This window comes from Sabethes cyaneus, chromosome 3, assembly GCF_943734655.1.
Source record: "Sabethes cyaneus chromosome 3, idSabCyanKW18_F2, whole genome shotgun sequence".
NCBI classification, from domain to species: domain Eukaryota; kingdom Metazoa; phylum Arthropoda; class Insecta; order Diptera; family Culicidae; genus Sabethes; species Sabethes cyaneus.
In genome coordinates, this window is record NC_071355.1 from 47,113,136 (window position 1) to 47,135,763 (window position 22,628).

General features: G+C 41.0%; 1 protein-coding gene across 1 annotated transcript; it reads left to right on the forward strand.

Moving 5' to 3' along the window:
- Nucleotides 1-362: 362 nt before the first annotated feature.
- Nucleotides 363-21,375, forward strand: LOC128742101 (growth hormone-regulated TBC protein 1-A). The gene is made up of 5 exons (XM_053838317.1): nucleotides 363-1,199; nucleotides 18,562-18,857; nucleotides 18,967-19,113; nucleotides 19,172-19,354; nucleotides 19,415-21,375. The coding sequence occupies exons 1-5, from the start codon at nucleotides 1,180-1,182 to the stop codon at nucleotides 19,768-19,770; spliced, it is 1,002 nt and encodes a 333-aa protein (XP_053694292.1). The 5' UTR covers nucleotides 363-1,179; the 3' UTR covers nucleotides 19,771-21,375.
- Nucleotides 21,376-22,628: the final 1,253 nt, after the last annotated feature.

Sequence of the window (22,628 nt, forward strand, 5' to 3'; positions counted from 1 at the left end):
TTTTTTCATTTTTTTTCGCGTCCCAGGCGCAGTGACAATTCAACCAAAACAAAACAATCATCGGTGCTCTGCTCAGCTCATCTTTTCGCTCTCATTCAATAAAATTTTATAGTAAAACCGTAGACTGATGCAGTTCCGTTCCGCTTTGGTTACGCAAACAATCAAAAAGAAAGTGGTTCAAAAGCATTGGAAAAAGTTGAAACGGTCTAATGATATACCGAAATACCTAAGCTGCCGCTGGCAGCAATCAATGGTCATGTGTTTACGCAGCAAAGCAAAAGTTTTGCTCGGTTCGTTATAGCATAGCACCCATTCAGAATCACGGTACGGTACAGTACAGTGTACACACTCACTTTGCACTTGTGATCTTTATACCGTTTGTTACGGTATTATTTTCATTTCATTCATCGTAATCCGGAGGTGTAGGTGTCGTAGTTTTTCGTAGTGTGGAAAAAATAAATCTAAGACTATCAATAAATCCCAATGCATAAAAAATGTTTTGCTGCAGCTAATTAGCATACAGCTGTGGCACTGTTTTTGCCCTGCTAAACTAAGGTTTTCATAATACGAGAGTGAATGACTGCAGTATAAATTGAAGTGCGAATTTTGGTTGGTCATAACAGCATTGGTAGTGAAACAAGCAGTAAAAAGTCTTATCAGACAGCGGCCACTGTTGTAGGTGATAGGCGAGCAGTGTGTTTGCCAAAATCGAAGTAACTTCCAAATGCAGTTAAGTAGTGGTCCACCCACAAATAGACATTGAAACAAGTAGCTCAAACACGAACGGTGTCGAAGCGATGCTTCTCCATGGGGTTAAAATTAAACATCGCGAATAGGAAACCTGAAGTGCACCGGTGACAATGGAATGTCGTCCAACCTAGCAAGTGTGGGATTTATCGTGAATGTAAAAACTCTGCATTGGACTGCCAGAGCTCTTTGCTACCAATTGGGCTTGGTATTGTGAATCGGATTTCGTGCGAAAACAAGTGGTGGGCCGTCACGGCGCCAGATAAACTACCTATAGGTACCGGCGTAAAGCCATTGCATTCGCATTAGCAGTGTCTGTACTGTATGTCAACTGCCCAGCACACAGCTGTCGGTCGCAGAGATTGTTACTAAAACAAATAAATAATAATCACACGGACCGGTCGGTCACGGTGAACAACAGGCAACACAAGAATGGCAGTGTCGAAATTCAGGTGAGTTACAGTTTTGTGTCGTCAAACGATGACGGTTGTTCACAATTTTGAATTGAATTAAATTAGGTAGCCAATTCATTGAGCGGCTGTTCCCGATACTTATTTATATAATGTAACATAGCTTGACATTGACTAGGATGGGGCGATGGGAAAGTTTAGTACAAACTAATGTTATAACCCGCAAAAAACAGCTCATTTTGTGCGATAATTTTAATAAGAAATTTACAACAAACATTTTAAGAATACACAATGTATAACTGAAAACGTTATATTCGCCTTTGATACTAAAAAAACTAACACATTTCTAGTCCCACTTGGCAAAAGATGCACATGTCTAACGAAGAAAAAATGCGAACTCATTATCATACGATAAGGAGCAGTATGGAATACAGTTACATCTACAGCTGCATTTCAATTGGAAACCGGCATTAATAAGTGATCTAATCTGTAGCTTATATTGACGATCGAATCGAAACCAGTGAAAAAAAAAACAGACTGGAAGGTCCCAGAATTTTATGAAATTTTATTCAAGGGCATAGTTCCGTATTCCTTCGGGAATTATGCACCGAAACAGTTTTATGAGCTATTTCGCACTTTCATTTCCAATCAGAAATGAAATGGACAAACAGTTATTATTAATTATTAACATAACGTTTGCATTAAAAAAACGGACTTTTTTCGGATGGTGATAAAAAAACTAAGACAGCTAATTGAGTTTGATAAATTTCCCGTTGAAGGTTATTTTATTAGTTTACTTGCAAAAAAAATTCTACATCTCTATCAGTCGACCTCTAACCGTGACGGCGAAAACAGTAAAGTTACTCCGTTCAGAGGTGTGCGCGTTCAAAGAACGGTACCCCGCCGCGTCGAAAACGGACATCGTGCGGCACTTAGTGGACGCCGGATACTCCCGTTCCTGCATCTACAACATCTTGGCACTATTGGACAATAATCAGAGCATCGAAAGAAAGTCCGGTTCCGGACGGCCGACGACCCTGAGCGACAAGAAGCTCTAAAGGATACTGAAGAGAAAGGCCGCTGGAAAAGTTGCTACATCGCTGAGTGCGCTTAGTTGGGAGGTCGGTGCAACCGGCTAAACAGTGAAAAAACCTGGTGAACATGATGAACATACATATCAGGAAGCGAAATGTCCCGTCCACTGGTCTCGGAGCTGCAGGCAATGACGCAGCGCCAGCGGTTGAATAAGATGGTCAAGACAATTTTCCTGGCGAATCGCGACGTGGCGGTGGTGATGGACAACGAGACCTATCTCACCCTGGATGGCAACGACACACAGCAAGTTCCCCAAGAAGGTGCTGCTGTTGCTGACAATCAGCGAGAAGAGGTTGTCAAAACCGCACTTCTTACGCGCCGGACTGGCCGTGAACGGGGAATTTTATACTACGAAGTACTTGTCGTAAGTTGCGTCGTTCATCAAGAACTACCATAAGGGCGAAGACGCAGTGTTCTGGCTGGATCTGGCGTCGGCCCACTACTCGAAGCGATTGTTGGAGGAGATGGAGCGGCTGAATATCGATGTGGTGGATCCAAGTTGGAGAACCCACCCAACGTCCCGCAGCTGCGTCCCATCGAGAATTTCTGGGCAAACATGAAGATCTACTCTATAACCATTTTTTTTTCGCGAAAATTTAGGAGGAATTGAACTATAAAACCAAGAAAGAACTCAAAAACATGCCTACACGCATGTTTTTGTCCGCCGATGGCGAATGTTCCGGTCAGGGATGGTTCGATCACTTTGACTCAATTTTGATTCATTTGACAATATCGTCTCAGCCGAGCAAAATTTGACAAAACGATATCGGGACATTTGTAGAACTAGTTATTATCTAGAATTTTGCTGAATACAGTTTTGCCGTATCTTTTGTTGTTACAGAGCTACAACGCTAGTATTTAGTTAGTAATGAGATAATAGCATTGTAGGTCTTTAACTACAAAAGATACAACAAAACCTTTTTCAGCAATATTGTAGATTATACCTAATTCTACAAATGTCCCTTACATAATTTTATCAAATTTTGCTCGGCTGAGACAGTACTGTCAAATGAATCAAAATTGAGTCAAAGTGACCCATCCCTGGTTGCGGTTAAGTGCCGGAAGGCCGCTCGCAAGGGCGTAGAATAAAGTGAGCAGATTTTTTTTGGATGAATGCCGGACATATTGAATGCCTTATTTGCTAAATCGGTTCGGTAGTAAAGATGGGATCATTTAGAAATTGGGCACTTCATTTTGGCTATAGCGGCGCTCCCAGTGGCTGTGGATGCTAGCTTTTGATAGCGTTGTGTTATTTGTAAACAGTTCTACCCGGTATTTTTTTTGACAGTTTAAAGGTAACATGGTTTCGAGATATTCATCATGCAGGAGGAGAAATGAACGTAATTGTGTGCAGCCACCTACAGAATCCATCAGCGTTCACTCGGGAGCAGGCGGGACTGACCGATTATCCTTAAAGAGCTGTGGTGTGAGTAATTGAGGCGTGCAAGGAAACTCTCAGGGCTGCCCACAAGGCGCAGGGCAGCCGTTGGAGTCGAACTCTTGATCGTCAACTGCGGTTGAGGATCGATCGGAAAGTCAAGGCTGATGTCAACATCACGGATTGTGCTTTGGCGAAAAAACTGAATACTGACCGCGAATCCGTCTCGGAATGGCTACAAGTGTTACCGAGCAAGTGGGGAGCCAAACAGAAGACTGAAACAATAAACAAAGGCTAGAATCCGGTCTTGCGGGCTGTGCGGCCGGGCTGTGACGGAACGCGATGCATGTGTCTGACTCAATGATGAATAAGCTTCAGAGAAGGTCGATTTCAGCCAAACACACAGGGTTTGTAACAGATTCGAGATTGGTTTTGGGGATGAGATCGTGATAAAAGCTCCTGACTTGGCAAGGGATCTGTTTCATTGAAATCCGTGTGAAACCAGTGTTTTGTGACGGATAAGAATTTGGAGATACACAGGGGTAGGTGCCTCACCAGGCGGATTTTGCCCTTCATTAAGTCCCATGATAGCCTGTCGCAGTTTCAGCATGCATGCTACAATGAACAATGGACTTCAGTTCATCTCAAAAGAGTTGAGTGCACCAAATTGTCCCCGGGTTCTTCTAGTATTGAAATACTGGGGGATAATGAAGCGAAAGCTTGAGATGAAGAGAACAGTCACCTACGAAATTGGTCAGACGAGGAGTTTGAGGTGCCAGCTGGCTGAGACCGTGACTGGGGAGGTGTGCTCCGGCTGACGAGCGGTGTCAGCAGTAGGTTTTTTCATTACATTGTAACATAATTACCGAAAGTTCTACGTTACAAGCTCCAGAGTTTTGTGGTAATATCAATATGGTAATTGATGGTTCGCTATTTCCCCGTAAACTAGCACATAAAGTCACGTGGGATTTCCGCAACGGCTGAACAGAGAACCAAATTGTCCAAATCTGCATCAGCCGAAAATATAGAAGCAGTCTTCTTAATGTACGCAACAAACGCAGCGCCGATATTGCATCCGACCAGCACAACTTGTTATCACTGAGAAGTGAGAAACGCTTGCGCGTCGCACGTGTTAAACAACGGGAAAGGATAGTTGGGTGTCGCTACGACGCTCGTCGATTGGAAAATCTCGAGGCGAAAAGGGCCTTTGTCGAGCAACTTGAATCCCGAGTCTTGGAGTTGCCACCTGCTGGAACCGTCGAAGAGCAGTCGACCGGCATTAAGAAGCCTTCATCACGACCAGTGAAAAAACCCTCGGCAAAGTGCACAGCCAGCGCTGGGGTTAGATATCGGATGAAACTTGAAGCGGCTAAGACAGCTGTCCGTCAACGATACACCGAACTGGATAGGGTTGTTAAACAAGCTTGTAGGCGGGACAAGAGAGCCTGAACTAACTCCCTAGCCGACGAAGGAGAAATCGCCGGCGCCAATAGTGATCTCCGGTTATTTTACGATATTTCTCGTCGGCTTTCTTGGGATACCAGAATGAATATTAAGATGCCGCTGAAGGACAGAGTGTAAGCATCCGACTGCGAATCCGCAAGGACAGCGTAGAAGAGGCAGACCCAAAGGCTCATGGCGACGCGGCTTGGCCAACGACATCTGGGCTGCTGGCAGGAACCTGCTCTGGCAACTTTAAAAACCATGCTGATTTTGTGAATCGACTGTTCGACGATTTCGGTGTGGGTACGTGTTCCGTGAACGAGTTTTTTAGGTGTTAAATCTACGTTTGTGGCCCACACGCATCCCAGGATGCTGAGATCCGGACTGCTAGCCAAGCTAAAAAGTATCAGGTATCAGCATCATTGACTCGCGCGCACGTTCGTCATTTGTGGAAGATTTGTGCCTAGAAGGTAACTAATCAATGACGCTCGATCATCTCACCACAGTGTGTCATCGCATTATTAATCATTGGAAAGATAATCGTAGAAAGCCAAAGTGAGAAGGCATCGGTCAAAGCTAATAAACACTCGAAAAAATCAGTTGTGTCCAAGCCTGTCACTAATGCAGGCATCTCCACCAAGAACATTACTTTCTTCAAGGTCACTAGCTAGGCATCCCTGGCAACGGCTGCACGTGGGTTAAACTTTCCCATTTGATGGGCAGTATTTTCTGGTCATTTTCGACTCCTACAGTAAGTGGCCAGAGATCATCCATCACCAGTAGGATGAACATCGAACTGCTCTTTGAACCGTTTGCTCGGTACGGGTTACCAGAAACTGATGTCAGCGACAATATTACCCAGTTTTCCTGCAGCCAATTCCGTGTATTCTGCGAGTCTCTAGGCATTCGTACCGCTCCGTATCACCTACAGATAAGTAGAATGCTCAGTAGAACGTAGATACTCAGAAGCAAAGCCTAAGGAAAAAATGCCAGAAATGTAAAACTCTATTTCCCGTTCTCTGTAAATCTTTTAGTCTACTTACTACTCAAATCCAAACAAATCAGCTGAAATTTTAATGGGGCAGAAGCTCCGGACTACATTGGATTTGCTGTAACTACCTGTAGACTTCAGATGAAAAAGCGAAATTTCGAAAAAGACGATCAAGGCATATATGCAAGCATCTTCAAGCATGGAAAACTCGTATGGCTCGCCGGTACCATTCTCGAACGCTTTGGTCGTGTCAATTACAATGAGTCACTGGATGGAAGCAGACTCATCAGGTCACACATCAATCAATTCCGTGATCGAGGGGAACACTAAAGTCGGGGTCTACATGGAAGAAGCTTCGTCGAACCATCAGTTTAAGTTCACCGAACTACCGAAGGTTCATCGCTCTCTGCAGATCAACCGGCTCTTTCTGCGTTACGTCTACCTCGGGACAACCACCCGCTTCTTCCGCTCCGCCGGTTTACTCGAATCCGCCGGTTACCTACTAGATACAAGATGCAACCCGTATGTCGCACAAAACCCTGTCGTTTATTTGTCGTAATGTCACAATAATTACATGAAAGTTGTGAACCTTGCTATAGGTAATTGGTTTGTTCATTCAGTTAATTCCAATGCACACGGCACATCTAATTTTATGATTGTTTCTTGTACTCCATTTGGAAGCCCTGTTCATCTTCTCTACAGAACCATGTCATTTAATATAGATCTCAAGGTTTGCTACAATTTTTTTAAACTTTAACTTTTTTTAAGGTGTCGGGCCCCTGGCCAAAGACGGGTCCATTATTTTGAGTCATTAAACCGTTTTCAACCAATCAAGTACAAAAGTTCCAATATTTGAAGATCTCGTGTCAGTAGTGGCTCCGTTTCAACAAGAATTACAAGCATCGATTCGTTCTTGTGTCCATTATGTCTAGTGACAGCATGCCTTCCATTCATAATACCCATCGCCCTTAATGCCTGATGTCTATATACCTAGCGTAATATGTCCTGCGTCCTTGTCCCTTCCTCAATTAAAATTATTGTACCAACAAACGTTCTGAGAGGTTTCCCAGCCGCAAGCTTACAGAGCCTGCTTGTTGCACGAATGGTTGGAGTTTCGAATGATAGACAGAAGTAACGATATGGAGTGCCTTAGTGACTTAAGCATTGGTTTTATTCTCAAGCCCTGGTTAATAACAAAAGTAAAATGGAATTCGAAATTTATTAAACAATTGTAGAAATTTTGAAACCTCCTCTAACCAGAATTTTACATTTATTCTTTGCTTATTACAATTTTTCTTGACAGATTTTGACACTAAAACTAAAATGATGTGTTGTATCACTAACATAGTGAACTAAATGCAAACAATTGGCTTAACTATTCTAATGTAGTACGTTCTACATTCGTTTTAAACTATTCAAGTTTTAAACAAGTCCACCGTTCAAGGAATTTCACTATTTAAGTATTGCGCTCATTTTATACCTGAGAGTTCATGTTTCTAAACAGGATGGGCAGGCATCTGAAAAACGATCGAATTCCATGTTTCAATAGAATCTCCGGCAATACACCGAAAACATACCAACCAGTACGCTTTCCAATGATGGTCGCCAACATTAGCTTCAACAAATCGTTCGCATGTGCATCTGCGGCAACCGCTAGAGCTGTTTCACCGTAACAATCAGCGATGCTTGGATCCGCACCTCGATCCAGCAATAGGCGCACCAGCTGATCATGGTTGATTTGAACTGCCGTTTCCAGTGCCGTTGAACCCCGGTCAGTGGCTGGCATATTGATTAGCTCAGGCATGTGATCCAGCAGAAGACGCGTGATTCGCACATTGCGATTCATAATGGCATAACCGAGAGCTCCTGCTCTGGCAGCGGGGTTAGCCACGGTCGGATCTGCTCCGTTTTGTAGTAGGAATTCGGTGAGATCATACTTGTTGGACCCTATAGCAAGCTGCAGGGCACTGTAACCTTTGTTGGACCGGTGATTGAAGATATGAGTCCCATCGGGAAGATATATTTGATTTCGTTCTCGGCAGTGTCGGTATAGTAGCTTGTAATGGGAAAGGGAAAATTCGTATCCAGTGAAGAAGGCGTTCTGACCTTCGTCGTCCAGGCACAGCGGATCTGCTCCAAGGTGCAGCAACATTTGGATGTTATTTTCCGGACAGTTCGGAGGGACTGCGCTCAGAACATTGGACTTCTGCGGGAAGTTAAGTATAACGCCTAGGTTGATATTGGTTGCAGCTTGGCGCTCATAAATACAACTATTAGAGCCTATTCTTATGTACTTGTACTTGTTGTGTGCTATTTCGATGGACATAGCAACTATGGCATCGTTTGGAAGTGATGTATTGGCCAAAAAGCTCCCGATAATGTTATGAAGTTTATCAATAGAATGATGATTGTTAAGATCGGCAGCAAACAAGGAAGAATCGGTTTGGATTTCCTGTATTGGTTGTTCAGAAAAAATCTCAATTCCAACGGATGCATTAGAACTTGCTGAAGCATGTTGGGCGGTAGCAGTAAACTCTTTTCTAAATTGTATCAATTTTGTAGGAATATCAAGGAACCGTTTTTGAATCGAGGAACATTTCTTAATGACAGTTTTTGCTAGTTCTTCATTTAATGAAATGTTTTGTAAATCAATCTCCACAGACCCGTTATCATCGACGAGCAAGAAATGTGTGGCAAAATAGCCTTTCTCTTGTTCCAATAAGTTCGAAATTTGATTTAGCAAATCACTGGCAGAGGGAAGGTTCTTGTTTACAAAAACAGTAACAAAGCCAGGGTCAGTCAATAAGTGCGCTAAAATTTTCAAATCATTAACAATTCTCATCCACGTTTGCAGTTCTTTATGTTCGCAGCAATTCTCAGCTTGTTTGAATACCAAACTCTTCATAAGATAAAACATCCCGGTGCGTTTATTCTTCAACGAAGCACTTAGAATCTCACCGCATTGCCAAACATCTAGTCCATTTGCCAATAAAAATCGCATGAACCGTTCCGAACCATATTCGGCACTCCAACGACCAACTTGTTTGTGGGACTGTTCGGGGAACGATTTTCTGATGACTTGTCTAATCAGTTTAAAGTTTTGTTCGACAATCCCTATGAACAGCGATAAGTGCTCGCCAGCCCAGGGATTTGCTCCGCGATCAACTAACAGCTGAGCAACTGCTGTGTGATGCTCTTGTAGCGCTATTCCAAGAGGTTCGGATAGCAAGTCGGGGTCATTCTGTCCTAAACCTATGTCTAGTAAAGTACGCACCATTTCCAGATGACCAAAGGAACTGCAACGGTGTAAAGCTGTTTCTAAATTCGATTCTAGAAGTGTGGAACGAGTTGTGTTGTAGCATTTACGCATAATATATTGAAATGTTTGAATATCATTCACCCCTACGACGTTAATCAAAAGGTCATTGGAGGCAGGATTTGCTTCGGAAATCAATCGATCCAAGCCACTGTCGCCCAGTTCAATGAGAATGAAATTAAAGGGTGTATCGAGTCCTAAGATTGTGTCCAAGTAGTTTTCAGCGGTTCTGCCACAATCGGTACAGATGATGAGCAGCAGCTCGGCAAGAGGCCCTGCAGATTCTTGTAGCAGCTCAACCATTAAATCTATCTTGCCGGTGTCGTGCAAATGTGGCAATACAGCGCCAATGCACGGAGTGACCAGCTGCGGTTGGTGCTTCTTGAATTCCGAAATTGCTTGGCGAATAGGAAGATTATCGAACCGGCGCATGTTAAGTTCAGTTGCCAACTTATTACGCCGAACTAGACCAGTTGTTGTCAATAATTTTTCCTTCATACTGTTCTTAAATTCATTCACATCTAATCCTTCGTGAGCGAGTATCTCCGGAATGGAATAATATTTAAGCTGCGCACAAAATCCCATCGGACGTAGATATTTTCCGTAAATATCGGCTTCATTCTGCACGCTGGAAGTGATAAGAAGATGATCACGTGCTAGAATAGCTCGAAGTAAATCCTTTTGACCCGCTAACCATTGGAATCCTTCATGCTCAACTTCTGTCAGGCCAACCGGTTCAAACTTAGAACATTTCACGAAAATATTCAATTTTTCAGAATGCTCAGCTAGTACGAACCCATTCACAAGTGTTTTCACCGAGCTTGAGCCGGTTAATAAATCATACGACATGAAATCATGAGCCAAATAATTGCGATAAGATTTTCCCCAAATTACCGGAATAGCTTTAGTCAGCAGGTAGAAGTTATCACCGAAATAATCACTGGCTTCCAGTATTTCAAGTGCTTGCAGTTGCCAATATTCTATGGCAAGTTTTGTCTTCAGCGGTATCTTGTTGATATTTTTGATAAAATTTTCAATCGTATCACAGCGACACTGAGCAAAAGCTCGTTTTATATTCTGAACAACTTTCACGAAAACTCCAGTCAGCTCCTGTTTGTCTTCTTTACGCATTGCTTCTAGCTTCTGTTTGAACTCCAGGTTTCGCTGTTTAAATTCTCGAATTTGCTGCTTTGATTCTTTGCTCTTCTTGGAACCCACAAGCGCAGATTTCAGTACATCACTAATCGCTTGAGCTTTGCAATCTAATGCAAAAATGTTCTGGTAATATCCTTGCGAAAGTGCTTCATGCAATTTATCCTTTAACTTATTCAGCGTTTCAAAGTCCAAATGTGAGTTATCGGTGAAACAATTGAATATTGACTGACTTCTTTCGCGATAGCGATCCTGTTCGGATTCGTCGGAATTGTGATGTATTAAAAATTGTGCCGAGATTCCGGAGTATTCTGGATTTTCCACCGTCAACTTAGTGAGCTCTTTCCAATCGTAGGAAATATTATAAAATTGATCCTTACTTGACCCAACCGTGAATTTAAAATTCAACAATCGATGAATCGCTTCGATCGGTGCATTACCGAACACCGCTATTTGGATTGGAGTCGCAAAAGTAGGAACTGTTAGCTTTTGCAAGGACTCTACCAGTTTGATTTTTTCGATATATTCAGAAGCGGAGAACCCGTCACTTGTTCGTTCTGACCATCCTTGTAATTTACGCAGATATTTCATAACATCCTGCGAGGCTTTCTGATGAATGTTTAAGATTCTGCTACTTCCAGCGTATCTTACAAATGCCTGCATGTCTTCAACCGTTCGACAGCGTCTCATTATCCCATAGGAGTGCAGCATACAATCGTTCAAGATGTAGATCCAAAGAATTAAAAAGGAGTTTGTGACTGTATGAAGATAGGCAAACATTTTGCTATATAAAAAATATTGATCTTCTTCTCGAAGGAATAGCTGAGAAAGCGAAAACCCATGCGTCGATTTGTTGCGGTACTTTGAATTCAAGGAAACAGCACTGGTGAGCATGTTCGGCAGGATTCCACGTAGTTTGGCCGAGAAGTTGGGAGTGTCCACCGTGTTTTTAATGGATTCTCCCAAGATCTGCGTAAATCTTTTCATGGATGCTATTGCTTCTGCTGCATCCATGCGATTTCGGGGATCCAACTCATCGCATACCTTTGCACTTTGTATAACTTTATATACCGAATGCATTTGCTTCGCCTTGCGGTACGTTTTCAACAGTTTCTTGATTATGTGTGCCTGTTTTGGTTTTTTGTTTGATTTTTCTTTCACTGCTGTAAGACGGAATGAGACTGCTCTCAGATACTGCAGTATGTTGCGTTTGTTGATAATCGTAGCGAATATGTCACTATCGGATGCGCCCCGACATACTTGCAAAAATATCGCCAAACAGAATATCATTTCTTTCAGCGGCATTGGCTTTATCAGTTCATGGTCTTTGATGAAATACAAGTGGTTATGAATCATTTGCAGCAGAAATATTACTTCATCGTTTATATCGAGATAATCATAGCACTTTTTGCGCTGTCGAAGTTTTGCACAATATTCTTGCACTTTACTTATAGAATTCTGCCAATAATTGGGAGGTTTGCTACAATCCGGATCCCCGCAAAGATTAAGAAAACCGTATGACGAGAGTACGTAAAGCAGATACAACTCCATCTCACCGGAAACGGTCACATTCTTCACTTTCAACTCGTTCATCGCATTGCAACTATACCGGAAAATATCCCATTCACTGCAAAGTTTCAACTCCTGAAGTAGCTTCATCACTGTAACTAATCCGCTTTTAATCAGTTGATAAAATAGTTCGGTTGGACCTCGCCGACTCCACTCTTCAGTCAAAAGCTGCTCCGCCAGCGGATGCCGGTTACCGCGCAACGCATCCGCCACCTCTTCCAGTGTCATTGTAAGAGTTTAGGAACCCGTGCGTGACGAATACTACCGGCGATACTAACGGTACTGTGAGGACTGCCTGTGGCTGTGAGATTTCATACGATTTGCCGTCAGAGAACGATCAGCGAGAGCTAAGCCCAGTAAAGAGTAAAGCGGCAGAGAGAAATTATTAGTCGCTCCTACTCTGAGACATCTGAGCAGCCAATACCTAGTATAATAATGTTTATAATTTCTTTATTTCACAATATTTCAAATTATATTTTTCTTGTGAACGAAACTAGTTACATTTGTAGGAAAAAATGATTCTGATATATCATGAGACTATTTATAGTGGGTATTCAAATCGAACAATAAACGATTTGTATGACATTTTAGTCCGCAGCCAAATTCAAAATCTGAATACTTACTGCAAATTTGCATGCATATCAGACAGCCCAGCTTGTCAACTTTTGCGGAGTTTCCAACTGCTTGAAGTGATGAGTCATATTTCTCACTTAAAGAATCTCACACAGCAAAAGAATTCACGTCTGTTAAATTGTGATAATATTCTTGTTGGAATGAAAACGAGCGGGAAATTTGTTTTTATCTTCGCTACACGCATGCGTATACAGTTTCAGAATTTCATGAAGTGAGAGATTTTGAGAGAACTAATTTACCCTTGCAGACGTTCTCGCAAACTGCCGGTTCAAATAACAAGCAGCCAGTTGCTGACAGATTAGCCGATTCAGACGTATCATACGAAACTTTGGGGGATTGATAATGTAGATAGTGCAATGTCTTTGTTTTAATGCAAAACTATGCATTTGTTCTGTTAAGCAAATTTCAATGGATTTTAAAGATATTTGCATCAATCGATCAGTAATTTTTCAATGCATTAATTGAAATAAATAATATAATAACAACCTCTCAAGTCGATATTGAAATATCAGGAACTGTCAAGATGAATGAACGAATTATCTTATACACCTTATTAATAATCTTGTACATCCGTGATTTCGTTTACTTCGATTCTATAGAAGAGTGACAGAATCTTTCCTTCCCAGCAAGTCTGGAATTATTTATTCTGATAAAACTTAGACCTTAGATGCCTGAATACTGTTTTCTTTTAAAACCACTCATCTTGCGCAGAAGGAGCACAACTACAACAGGGTGGCAACTCGTTACGAAAAACAGATTCCCTGATTTTTCCAGATGTCTAATAAAAGTTTTCATATTGCGTCATAATTTTAACTGAAAATGTGTTTCGCTCATTCATATTTGAATTATTTTTTATTCAACGAGGAAGAAAAAACACTCAATTACTGAAATTTTCTCGTCCAACTTACTCACATCCATCTGTACTTTTACATCACGTATCCTCTTCTAGAGCAGTTGCTGCTGTTCTACGTATTCTTGTTACAAAATTCGTTGTCTTCAATGACCATTGAATGTCCGTTTCTTGCTTTCAATACAAGAGACTTGAAAATGTTGAAATGACTTTCACTTCTATGATGCAGTAATTTTATCCTGCTTTTCACCATTAGCAAATTTCATATTTGACGAAGTGATCTCAATTACTCTTAGAGCTACATCCACATTTTCCAATAACCGATGTCAGCTAAAGTTTAATGGAAAAGTTTTGCATCTAGAATACTAGGTACAAAAAGTTTATTCAAGAAAAATTTTGGAGGAATTCATTAGCTCAATGCGATCTTTTCAGATACCCGAGGGTGCTAGCCCGATGGAACAAATGGAAAAAATGCGTTCTCCATATTTGGGATCCCAAATTTTTAGTAATCGCAGTGATTACTAAAAATTTGGGATCCCAAATATGGAGAACGCATTTTTTCCGTGCCTTAAGCCTTAAGGGCCCCCTCGATCCTAAAAACCCGCGCGGAAGGAATAAATCAAAAAAAAGAAAAAAAAACAACCGGATAAAGTGCCACTACCGACCCGACGGGTCGGCGTGTCAAAACCGAATCCTCTAATTTATTCAAAACTTATTTTACAATGGTACTTCTTACTTGCCTAAAACGATCTTCGCCCTAAGGAAACTCCTCCTTCCCGAGGTAGTTCCGTCCTATTCTGCCTAGCGGCAGACCTCACGCTGTCCGTCGAGCGTCCCTCTCGCGCATACATTTTGGCCCCTCGCGTGGGGACTTTGTTTCGTCAACTCGAACAGTTCTGCGCTTCGTTGTTTACCTTAGTCGGCAAAATGCAACGGCGCATTTGTTTTGGGAACTGTTCGTTGCCGCAGGTTAAGAAACTTGCGCGGTCGTTCCCCTAGAATGTGGAGCAACGCGACAATTGTTTTCATTTAAGTATTTTGCCCTACCGGCGCCGTCGCTCGATCGAGTCACCGACCGGCGTGGGTAATCGAATAAAATGTTAAATTTTAAGTTAAATGTTACAGAAGGAAATGAGGGTCGCTTCACTTCTCCACCCTCAGAAGCTTGCTGTGCGTCTCTGTAGGAGAGGCGCAGCAATTCGGTAAGTAAAACGGGCATATTCAGATAAGATTAAATTCTGTGCGGTGGAGGAGCTCTACGTCAGGTGGAAACAGTATGCTATGGTTTTCGATTATGTGTATATATTCGACTTGTCCGTGATTGTTTTCTCTTTGATAAGTGCTAAAGCCTCTTATGGCCAATTTAACACCATTCCTCAATTTAATCCAATAATCGTACCGGGTTCCTACTTCATAATGTTATAATATTATAGAGAAAAAAATAGAATGTAATAATGTTATAGAAAAACTGAATATCGGAGATTAACTCTCGTTTAACGTTTGCGTACTATAATATTTGGCCTCAAGTGGCGAGTTGTAATTTCTAAGTATACGAGTGTTGGTGAGTGTTATAATGGAATTCAAATGTAGTGTTTATGTGTGTTTTGAACAATGTAGTGTTTTGTTATAATTGTGTAGTATTGTATTCGAAAACATATTGGACGACTTCAGCTGGCTTACTCGCCTCATCTTTCGCTTCATTAAATTGTTCCTGGTTAAGTTTCTCTTCCGTGATTAAGTGCTCGTACCGTAGTATAGTGGTGTCGGGGCAAATCGCGGAGTCAAAACAATTCTACCTCGGCATGGTCGTCGTACTTCGTCAATAGCTTCGGGTCCTCATCAGGGAGTAAGGTTGCCTTGGGTGTGCAACCCTGACCTACTGCTCCACTGTGCAGTCGTATGGTATACGTTTTCTTGATGCATCAGCTAAAATAACTTGGTCGCTGGTGTCCAGAACCTACTCCAATAATGTCAACGGTATTTCGGTTCTATCAGCTGTTTATTTGGACTGGTTTATGTACCGTCCGTGGTCGTCAGCTGTTGCGTTCATGGTGTCGCCTCGCCGCATACTCGTATGTATGAAGGATGGCATGAGCGGGTTGTTTATGTGTCCCGCCATGCAAGTGTTATAGCATGAAAAATGCTTCGCTTGTATTTCTCAACGCGAAACGATTCTATGGTACTTTGGATCGTCGCGATTTTAACTTTACGTTTTGTATTTGGATTTTTGCCGTCGACTCGCCTTTAGACTGTGGCTGTCACGGATTCTCGAAAAATGATTTTAATTTCTGCCGTCCACGCGCCCGCGTGGCGATGATGGATTGCTGGTTTATTGGCTTTTTGTTTATCTGCTGCTCGCGCTAGCCGTACGCGCTCCTCGTGTATGGGTATTGCTTATTTGGACCTTTCCTCGCGGTGTTCGACTTATTTGCTGAGGTCGAATTGAACCGCTTAACTTCCGTCGCCGTTACATCTAATGTTGATTCCATGGGTACCTCGTCTCATGTGTTTGATTTCTCGTCCTTGTCTTCTGCGCCTGCGAATCGTTCCCTGACTCGTTGTTTTGCCCTTTAACCACTCACTACAGCTTCTTTCGGATAAAAAGCCCGCCTTGCTATGGGCTATGATGGCTACCGCCTTGCGCGGCGTGCGTTCACCTCCTCCGGTTTCCTGGCTCCGTCGGGGATATATTGATACATTTTTATAGTCACTTCCTAAATTATCAGTCGGCGCGCAAATCACAAAAAAAAAGAATATTTTAAATTTTTCTAGCAACTTCGCTTTTATTACCAAGTGGCTACCGCGGACTGCCTCACATAAATTCGCGATGGGTCATGTTATTTATTAATGGAACTAAATCGTCTTCGTCTTCATTAGTAATTCTCATTCGTTTTCATCATTTCCATTTTTTAGTTTTTTTTGTCTGCTCCTAGTTTTGAAGGCTTTTCATAATTACTAAAAGACTCAGTTCTCTTTTTCGACCAACTGCTGGTACTTACAGCTATTTCAAGAAGTATATTTGATTTAATTGCTTATTTGATTTATTTATTTTCTTCATAATTGATTTCGTTTATTTAGCTTGGTAAGTTTTTATTATTTTATTATACCCCTTTCTGTTTCTCGCACCAAGGTACAAAGAGAGAGACTAACTCCTTGTTACCTGTCATTTCTTTGTCATATATTTGTTTTGTTTTCGTCGTATTTTTGTCATCTGTTAGTAATTTTTGCGTTTTATTTTGTTGGTTTTTAATGGGTTTTGTCGTTTTTGTCGCCCTTTTTGCTGCTGTTTTGGCATCTTTTCGTCGTTATTTTGTCTTTTGTCGTTTTGCCATTTTTTAAACGTATTTTTTGTTAATTTTTTACCTCTTATTTGTTGTCAGCCAGTTGTCTATTTACTGCCTCTGCGTTGTTCTTCCGTCGTATATTTGAGATATTCGCGTCGTCTTTTTAGCATGTTCTGTCGCCTTCTTTTGTTGTTCTTGTTGCTGGTTCTTTCCATCAACTTTTCGTCGTATTTTCCCCATCTTTTCATAACTTTTTCGACATCATTTCATTGCATCGCGTTTTCGTACTATTTTTGTTGTCTATTATCTGACTTTTGTGTCTGTTGTCCTTCGGTCATCATATTGTTATCTTATCGACGCCTTTTTGTCTTTTTTCTGTTTTCTTTCGTCGTGGTCGTATTCGTCGTCTTTTTGTCATATTTTCATTTTATTTTCATGGTTTTTTGCCATCTTTTCATCGTATTTTTGTCGATTATTTGTGGTCGATTATCGGCTTTTTTAGAATAAAGTTATGCTTTTCGGAATGCTATTCGCTTGTATGTAGCGTGCTCGCGAGTTTCGTAAGTGAAAAAATTTTCAACCTTTTTTGTGAAGTTTATGAAAATCCGTACATCTGGCATCACAAGACTGTCTTATTCGTCCCATCGACCGATTTTATCATTTGTACATTGAACCTAAACAAACTTGATGTCCTGAAAGTAAACTGTTTCCTTCAGCCGATTATATCGATATACTGCAAGAATTTATTCAAAGCTGAAACCATCGAATACCTGGCTGGAGGTTCGTTATGACTTCATAGTCCAGAAAATCTTGGTTTGTTGTCTGCGCTTCTGTCTTTATTGTTCCGCGTTTTTCACGGGTCAACGCCCGCGCTGCCTTCTCGTCTAGTCTCTTCTGACATTCCTAGTCGAACCAATCGTTAGATCGAATTCCGCTTAGCTGATGATGGCTGCTTTAACCCTATCTCGGCAGTCCTCGAAAGGTGCTTCGGTTAGCTTTCCCTCCCCCAGGAGCACTGCTCCAAGGCATTTCACGTATTCAGTAGCAACTTCAGGAACTATAGTTCCAGATTATACCGTGGTGGGCGACGGTGCCGAATGTTGGTAACACCGCCTGTTGTTTAGCCCAAATTTAGTAATCAGAATCGATATGTGTGCCATGATCGGCTCAATTAAATGCTCAACCACAAATTGGTGCACCAGTCACATAAAGACTAACAAGTTTTGCCCCACCGTCCATATTCACCAGATTTGCAACTTCTGAATGCCATATAGTTGCTACACCCTCTCACTGGAATACGCTTGATTTATTAACAGAATATCAAAAAATGGTTTGATTTCACTTTCGTATCTTCGTGCAACGTAAGAACTATTGAACTAATAATGTGATGTATATACTGGACACTATCACTTGTTGTTCTTACAAAATAATTTGTAAGAACAACAAGTGATAGTGTCCAGTATATACATCACATTATTAATGGTTTGATTCTTTATTACACTCGAAAGTCTAAGCCTTTTCCGACGTGGAACTTTCTGACAGTTGCTGTCAGAAATAAGGAAAAAAGGTTTTGCCTGTGATAAAAAACGCTTTGAACTAGTTATTTCATTAGTGTCTTGAAAATTAGCAATTGCTTGCGGAAATTTCATCACCCCTGAATGATTTCGACTTGCATTTTCTTATTTATTTACAGTGACGTGGACGAGTATGGATTCAAACGCGAGCCGGACTTCGACTATCAATCGTACGAGAACATCATGTCCAGCTACTACACGGTGCTCACGACACGGAGCATAAAGTGGCAAAAATTCGCCAAGAATGGCAACATCCTTGGAGATCCACGCCGGCTCAAGCGGTTCGTGCGCAAGGGCGTTCCGGGTCCTCTGCGGGAAGAAGTATGGATGAAATCCTCCGGTGCCCACGGTATGCAGCAGAAGGAACCGGCGCTCTACCAGACTCTGCTGCGGTACGAGTTTGACCAGGAAATTTGTAAGTGCGATATAAATGTAAAATTATTTTGATTTTCTGGGTCTAGACACAGAATCCTCTTCACAATCGGCCAAAAGTGGCTTTGAATTATATCACGTTTTTCTAACAGCGGATCAAATCAAAATCGATCTTCCTCGTACGTTTCCGGACAACATCCATTTCGAACAGTACAAACTAGGTCTGTACAACGTACTGATAACTTACGCACATCACAACAAATCGGTCGGTTACTGCCAGGGACTGAACTACATTGCCGGTAGGTGCTTTAACGTTCTAACGAAATTTCTGTTATATTATTACGTGAATATTTTTAGGTCTAATTCTAATTGTTACCAAAAACGAAGAATCAACGTTCTGGCTGCTCAAAGTGTTGGTGGAAAATATTGTGCCGCTGTACCACACAAGAAAGATGGAAAACCTTATCACGGATATCGATGTTCTTAGCGAATTGATAAAAGTACGAGCGCCCGATGTACATAAGCATATAGAAAGTTTAGGTAACAATCTACTGTTCAAATTGTCAAGAAAGCTTTAACAAAGATATTTTCCACCTTTAGGACTGCCTTGGCCTGTGATAGCAACCAAATGGCTAATTTGTTTGTACGCCGAAGTGGTCCCCACGGAGACGGCACTCCGAATTTGGGATTGCGTATTTCTGGAGGGGAACAAAATTTTACTGCGCGTCGGTATTAGCATTGTGATCGGTTTGAAGCAGGAGATCCTCGCTACGGATGACATATCCACCTTAATCGGCCTGTTTCGGGCGTTGGAGAAAAACACCACGCTGATGGATTGTCATCGGTTTATGAGAAGTATTTTTAAGCTGCCTGGTAGCTTGAAACGCTCCCAAATAGATGCCTTGCGAAGGCATCTGTTCGAACAAAGAAAGGCTAGCAAACGGAAAGGTTCCTAGGGTTTGGAGGACTATATCCTTAAGAGATATAGACTAAATTTGGTGTGAAAGAAGGGCTGTACCATCAAGTATTGTGTTATTTGCAACGCAAGAAATTAGAGCAACTATGTAAAAATAAGCAAAAAAAGAACAATTTCCTTGTAAAGAAATGATTAGTGACAACTAACTAGAAAGTAACAGAACAATATATTTTGGTCAAAATGTAGACTCGAGCTTATGCTGGTGTTCTAGTTTATCCTGAGTTCTGATAAAACTGTACGCTTTGCTTATTATTTCCTCAGAACTCAAAGCAGTAATTCTGACCAAAGTGGTTTTATCAACGTATAGAATGAAGGTGAATATTTAATTAAGTTGAATGTGTTCCTGAATTACATTGCTCGCTTGTTCAATAGTCCTAGGCACTAACAATAAAATCGTACGACCAATTCCAGTGCCCTATAAATGGCCTTGATAATGTAGTTTGTTGAAAATTGTTGTAGAAATATTTCATAAGTTGCGGTGAAACAATACGATGTCGTGTTCAAAAGTTTTTCAAACAAATTTCCAGCACAATATTATCTTCGACCGGATCGAGAATCGAGCCCGATATCAAGTTACTGCCTGCATTAGGTTTAATCGTACACTAGCAGTCACTCCAACACTGAGCTTTGATAACTCTAATACGAATGCGATTAGTTTTATGTAAGCTCAATATTACTAACTCTTAAATTAGTGCAATTGTTAGATTTCATTTTGAACTTATTTTAAAAATTATTATTGAACATATCTAACCTAAATAGGTATCAATCGAAACAGACACAACCATGTCTCTTCGTCACGGTAAAGTGTAGCAAATATTGTTCATATCCAAAAACATTTTTCTGCGATAAATCATTGAATATTGCTTTTTGACATTTAGACTTAGATTGAATCAAAAGATTTTTCACAAGATTATCAAGTAACTTGATAAATACAGTAAAACATACATACCTACCATGATCAAATAGGGTGACCCGTTTGTAGCAGCTTACCTTGATACTCATTTGACATGGTTTTTTTTTTGCGAATGATTAGAAAATTTTTGGCAGCTCTCAGTATTGATTTTACTGCTTATACTTCTATTGCCTTTTAATTTTACTTAAAGCATTTTAAAACAGTGCTAACTTTGATAACTTTAATTTCCGCGAAAAATCGCGATAACAAAGAGCACAAGCCGCGACGTATACCTATGTCCACTTAGCCTAAAGGATACTATCAGGAAGGATGACACTATCGTTTCCTCAGTATGACTTCTTCCAAGCGAAACGCATATCAGCTATAGACACAAAATAGAGTTGCTCTGTAGACAAAATTTGTGAAACGATGTTGATTCTTTAGGAGACATTTAATCGGAATAATTATAAATTACTTTCGTGTATCTCAGTACAATTATCGAATGTACGAGGAAACGAGAAAATGTTCGATTAAGATTACTAATATTTTTGTAAGAAACTTGCATGGAACGTTTTCCCCATTTCCTCGAAGATTTAAGCTGCTTCTATATTTTGTTCACTGAGGTGTTAGCTCTGTAGTCATTGAAGTTGTAGTTTTCTAATCGAGTAAAATATACAAATAGGTAGTGTACAAGCGTAGCCCTTATCAACTAGAAGAAAGTGTTATTTACGAGTTATGAATCTAATTTTTCGGATGACAAATTTTACCATAAATGTTCCCGGTATTATATTTATAGCCGAAGTCAATATCAGCTACGAATACAGAAATTTTGACGTGTAATATGATGATACGCGATCCACTACTGTTGTAGGTACTACAGTATCTATTAGAATGATCTCTTCTTTTAAAACACGGAGATATATTAAAAAACTAAACTTGGTTCATAGATGATGAAAAATTTATAATTTTGGAGTACTACCAAATAAGCTTTTACAATCGTTTAAACATCTTAATCAGTTATGTGCACAATGCAACGTAATGTGTACATTATATATCAAATTTCATCTTCGTCGAAGTTTTGATTTTATACTATAATTAGTGTAAAACCCCGTTTTAACTTTAACTAATTGACTAGGGCGAGATGAGCACTTCTAAGTGGGGTGAAACGAGCACACTATGTAGCACTCAGCAGGCTTGTCAATTTTCTTGTTTATCTCGTCAGAGCTTGCTTATCGTGATGGTGCATACTTATAAAAAAAAACTTCCGGAAGACATAATTGGTCAAAAATGGCCTGCAGGCGGCCCTGACTACTATAAGGCGAGACGACACAAGCCGTCAAGTACCGCGGCATTCCACGGCAGACGCTGGCTCGGCATGTGAAGAGATACGAAGCGGCAATATCGGGGCAGTCGGTGTTCCAAATTGGTTCTTTTAAGACCGTTTTCACTCCCGCTGAAGAACGACTGCTGGTTAACCATATTTTGGAAATGGAAGGTCGATGCTACGGTATTACTACCCGTGAAATCAGAAGCCTCGTATATCAGCTAGCGGAGAACAACGGAAAAGCCCATGTTTGCAACACCAAAATACAGCTAGCTGGCTGGGATTAGCTGTGTGGCTTCCGGAACATTCATTGCGTGCTCCAAAGGCAACCTCCGCGGCTCAACGGCATGGCTCCAACAGGGTAGCGGACAATATTTTCTTGACGCAGGACTACGTCTTACGGCAATGTTTGGGATAGGGTGCCATTCCAAAATATCGAGAAATGCGAGCGACACAAAAAATGAAAGATTTTAAGCGCTAATAGCTTAGCGGTTTCAAGATCGATTTTAAATATTTTCACACCAATCGATCGGAAAATCAATGAAACCTATTGATTTCAAAGTACGTATTATTGAAAAGCTGGAAATAATGAAGTATTGTCCAACTGGAAATCCTCGTTTCA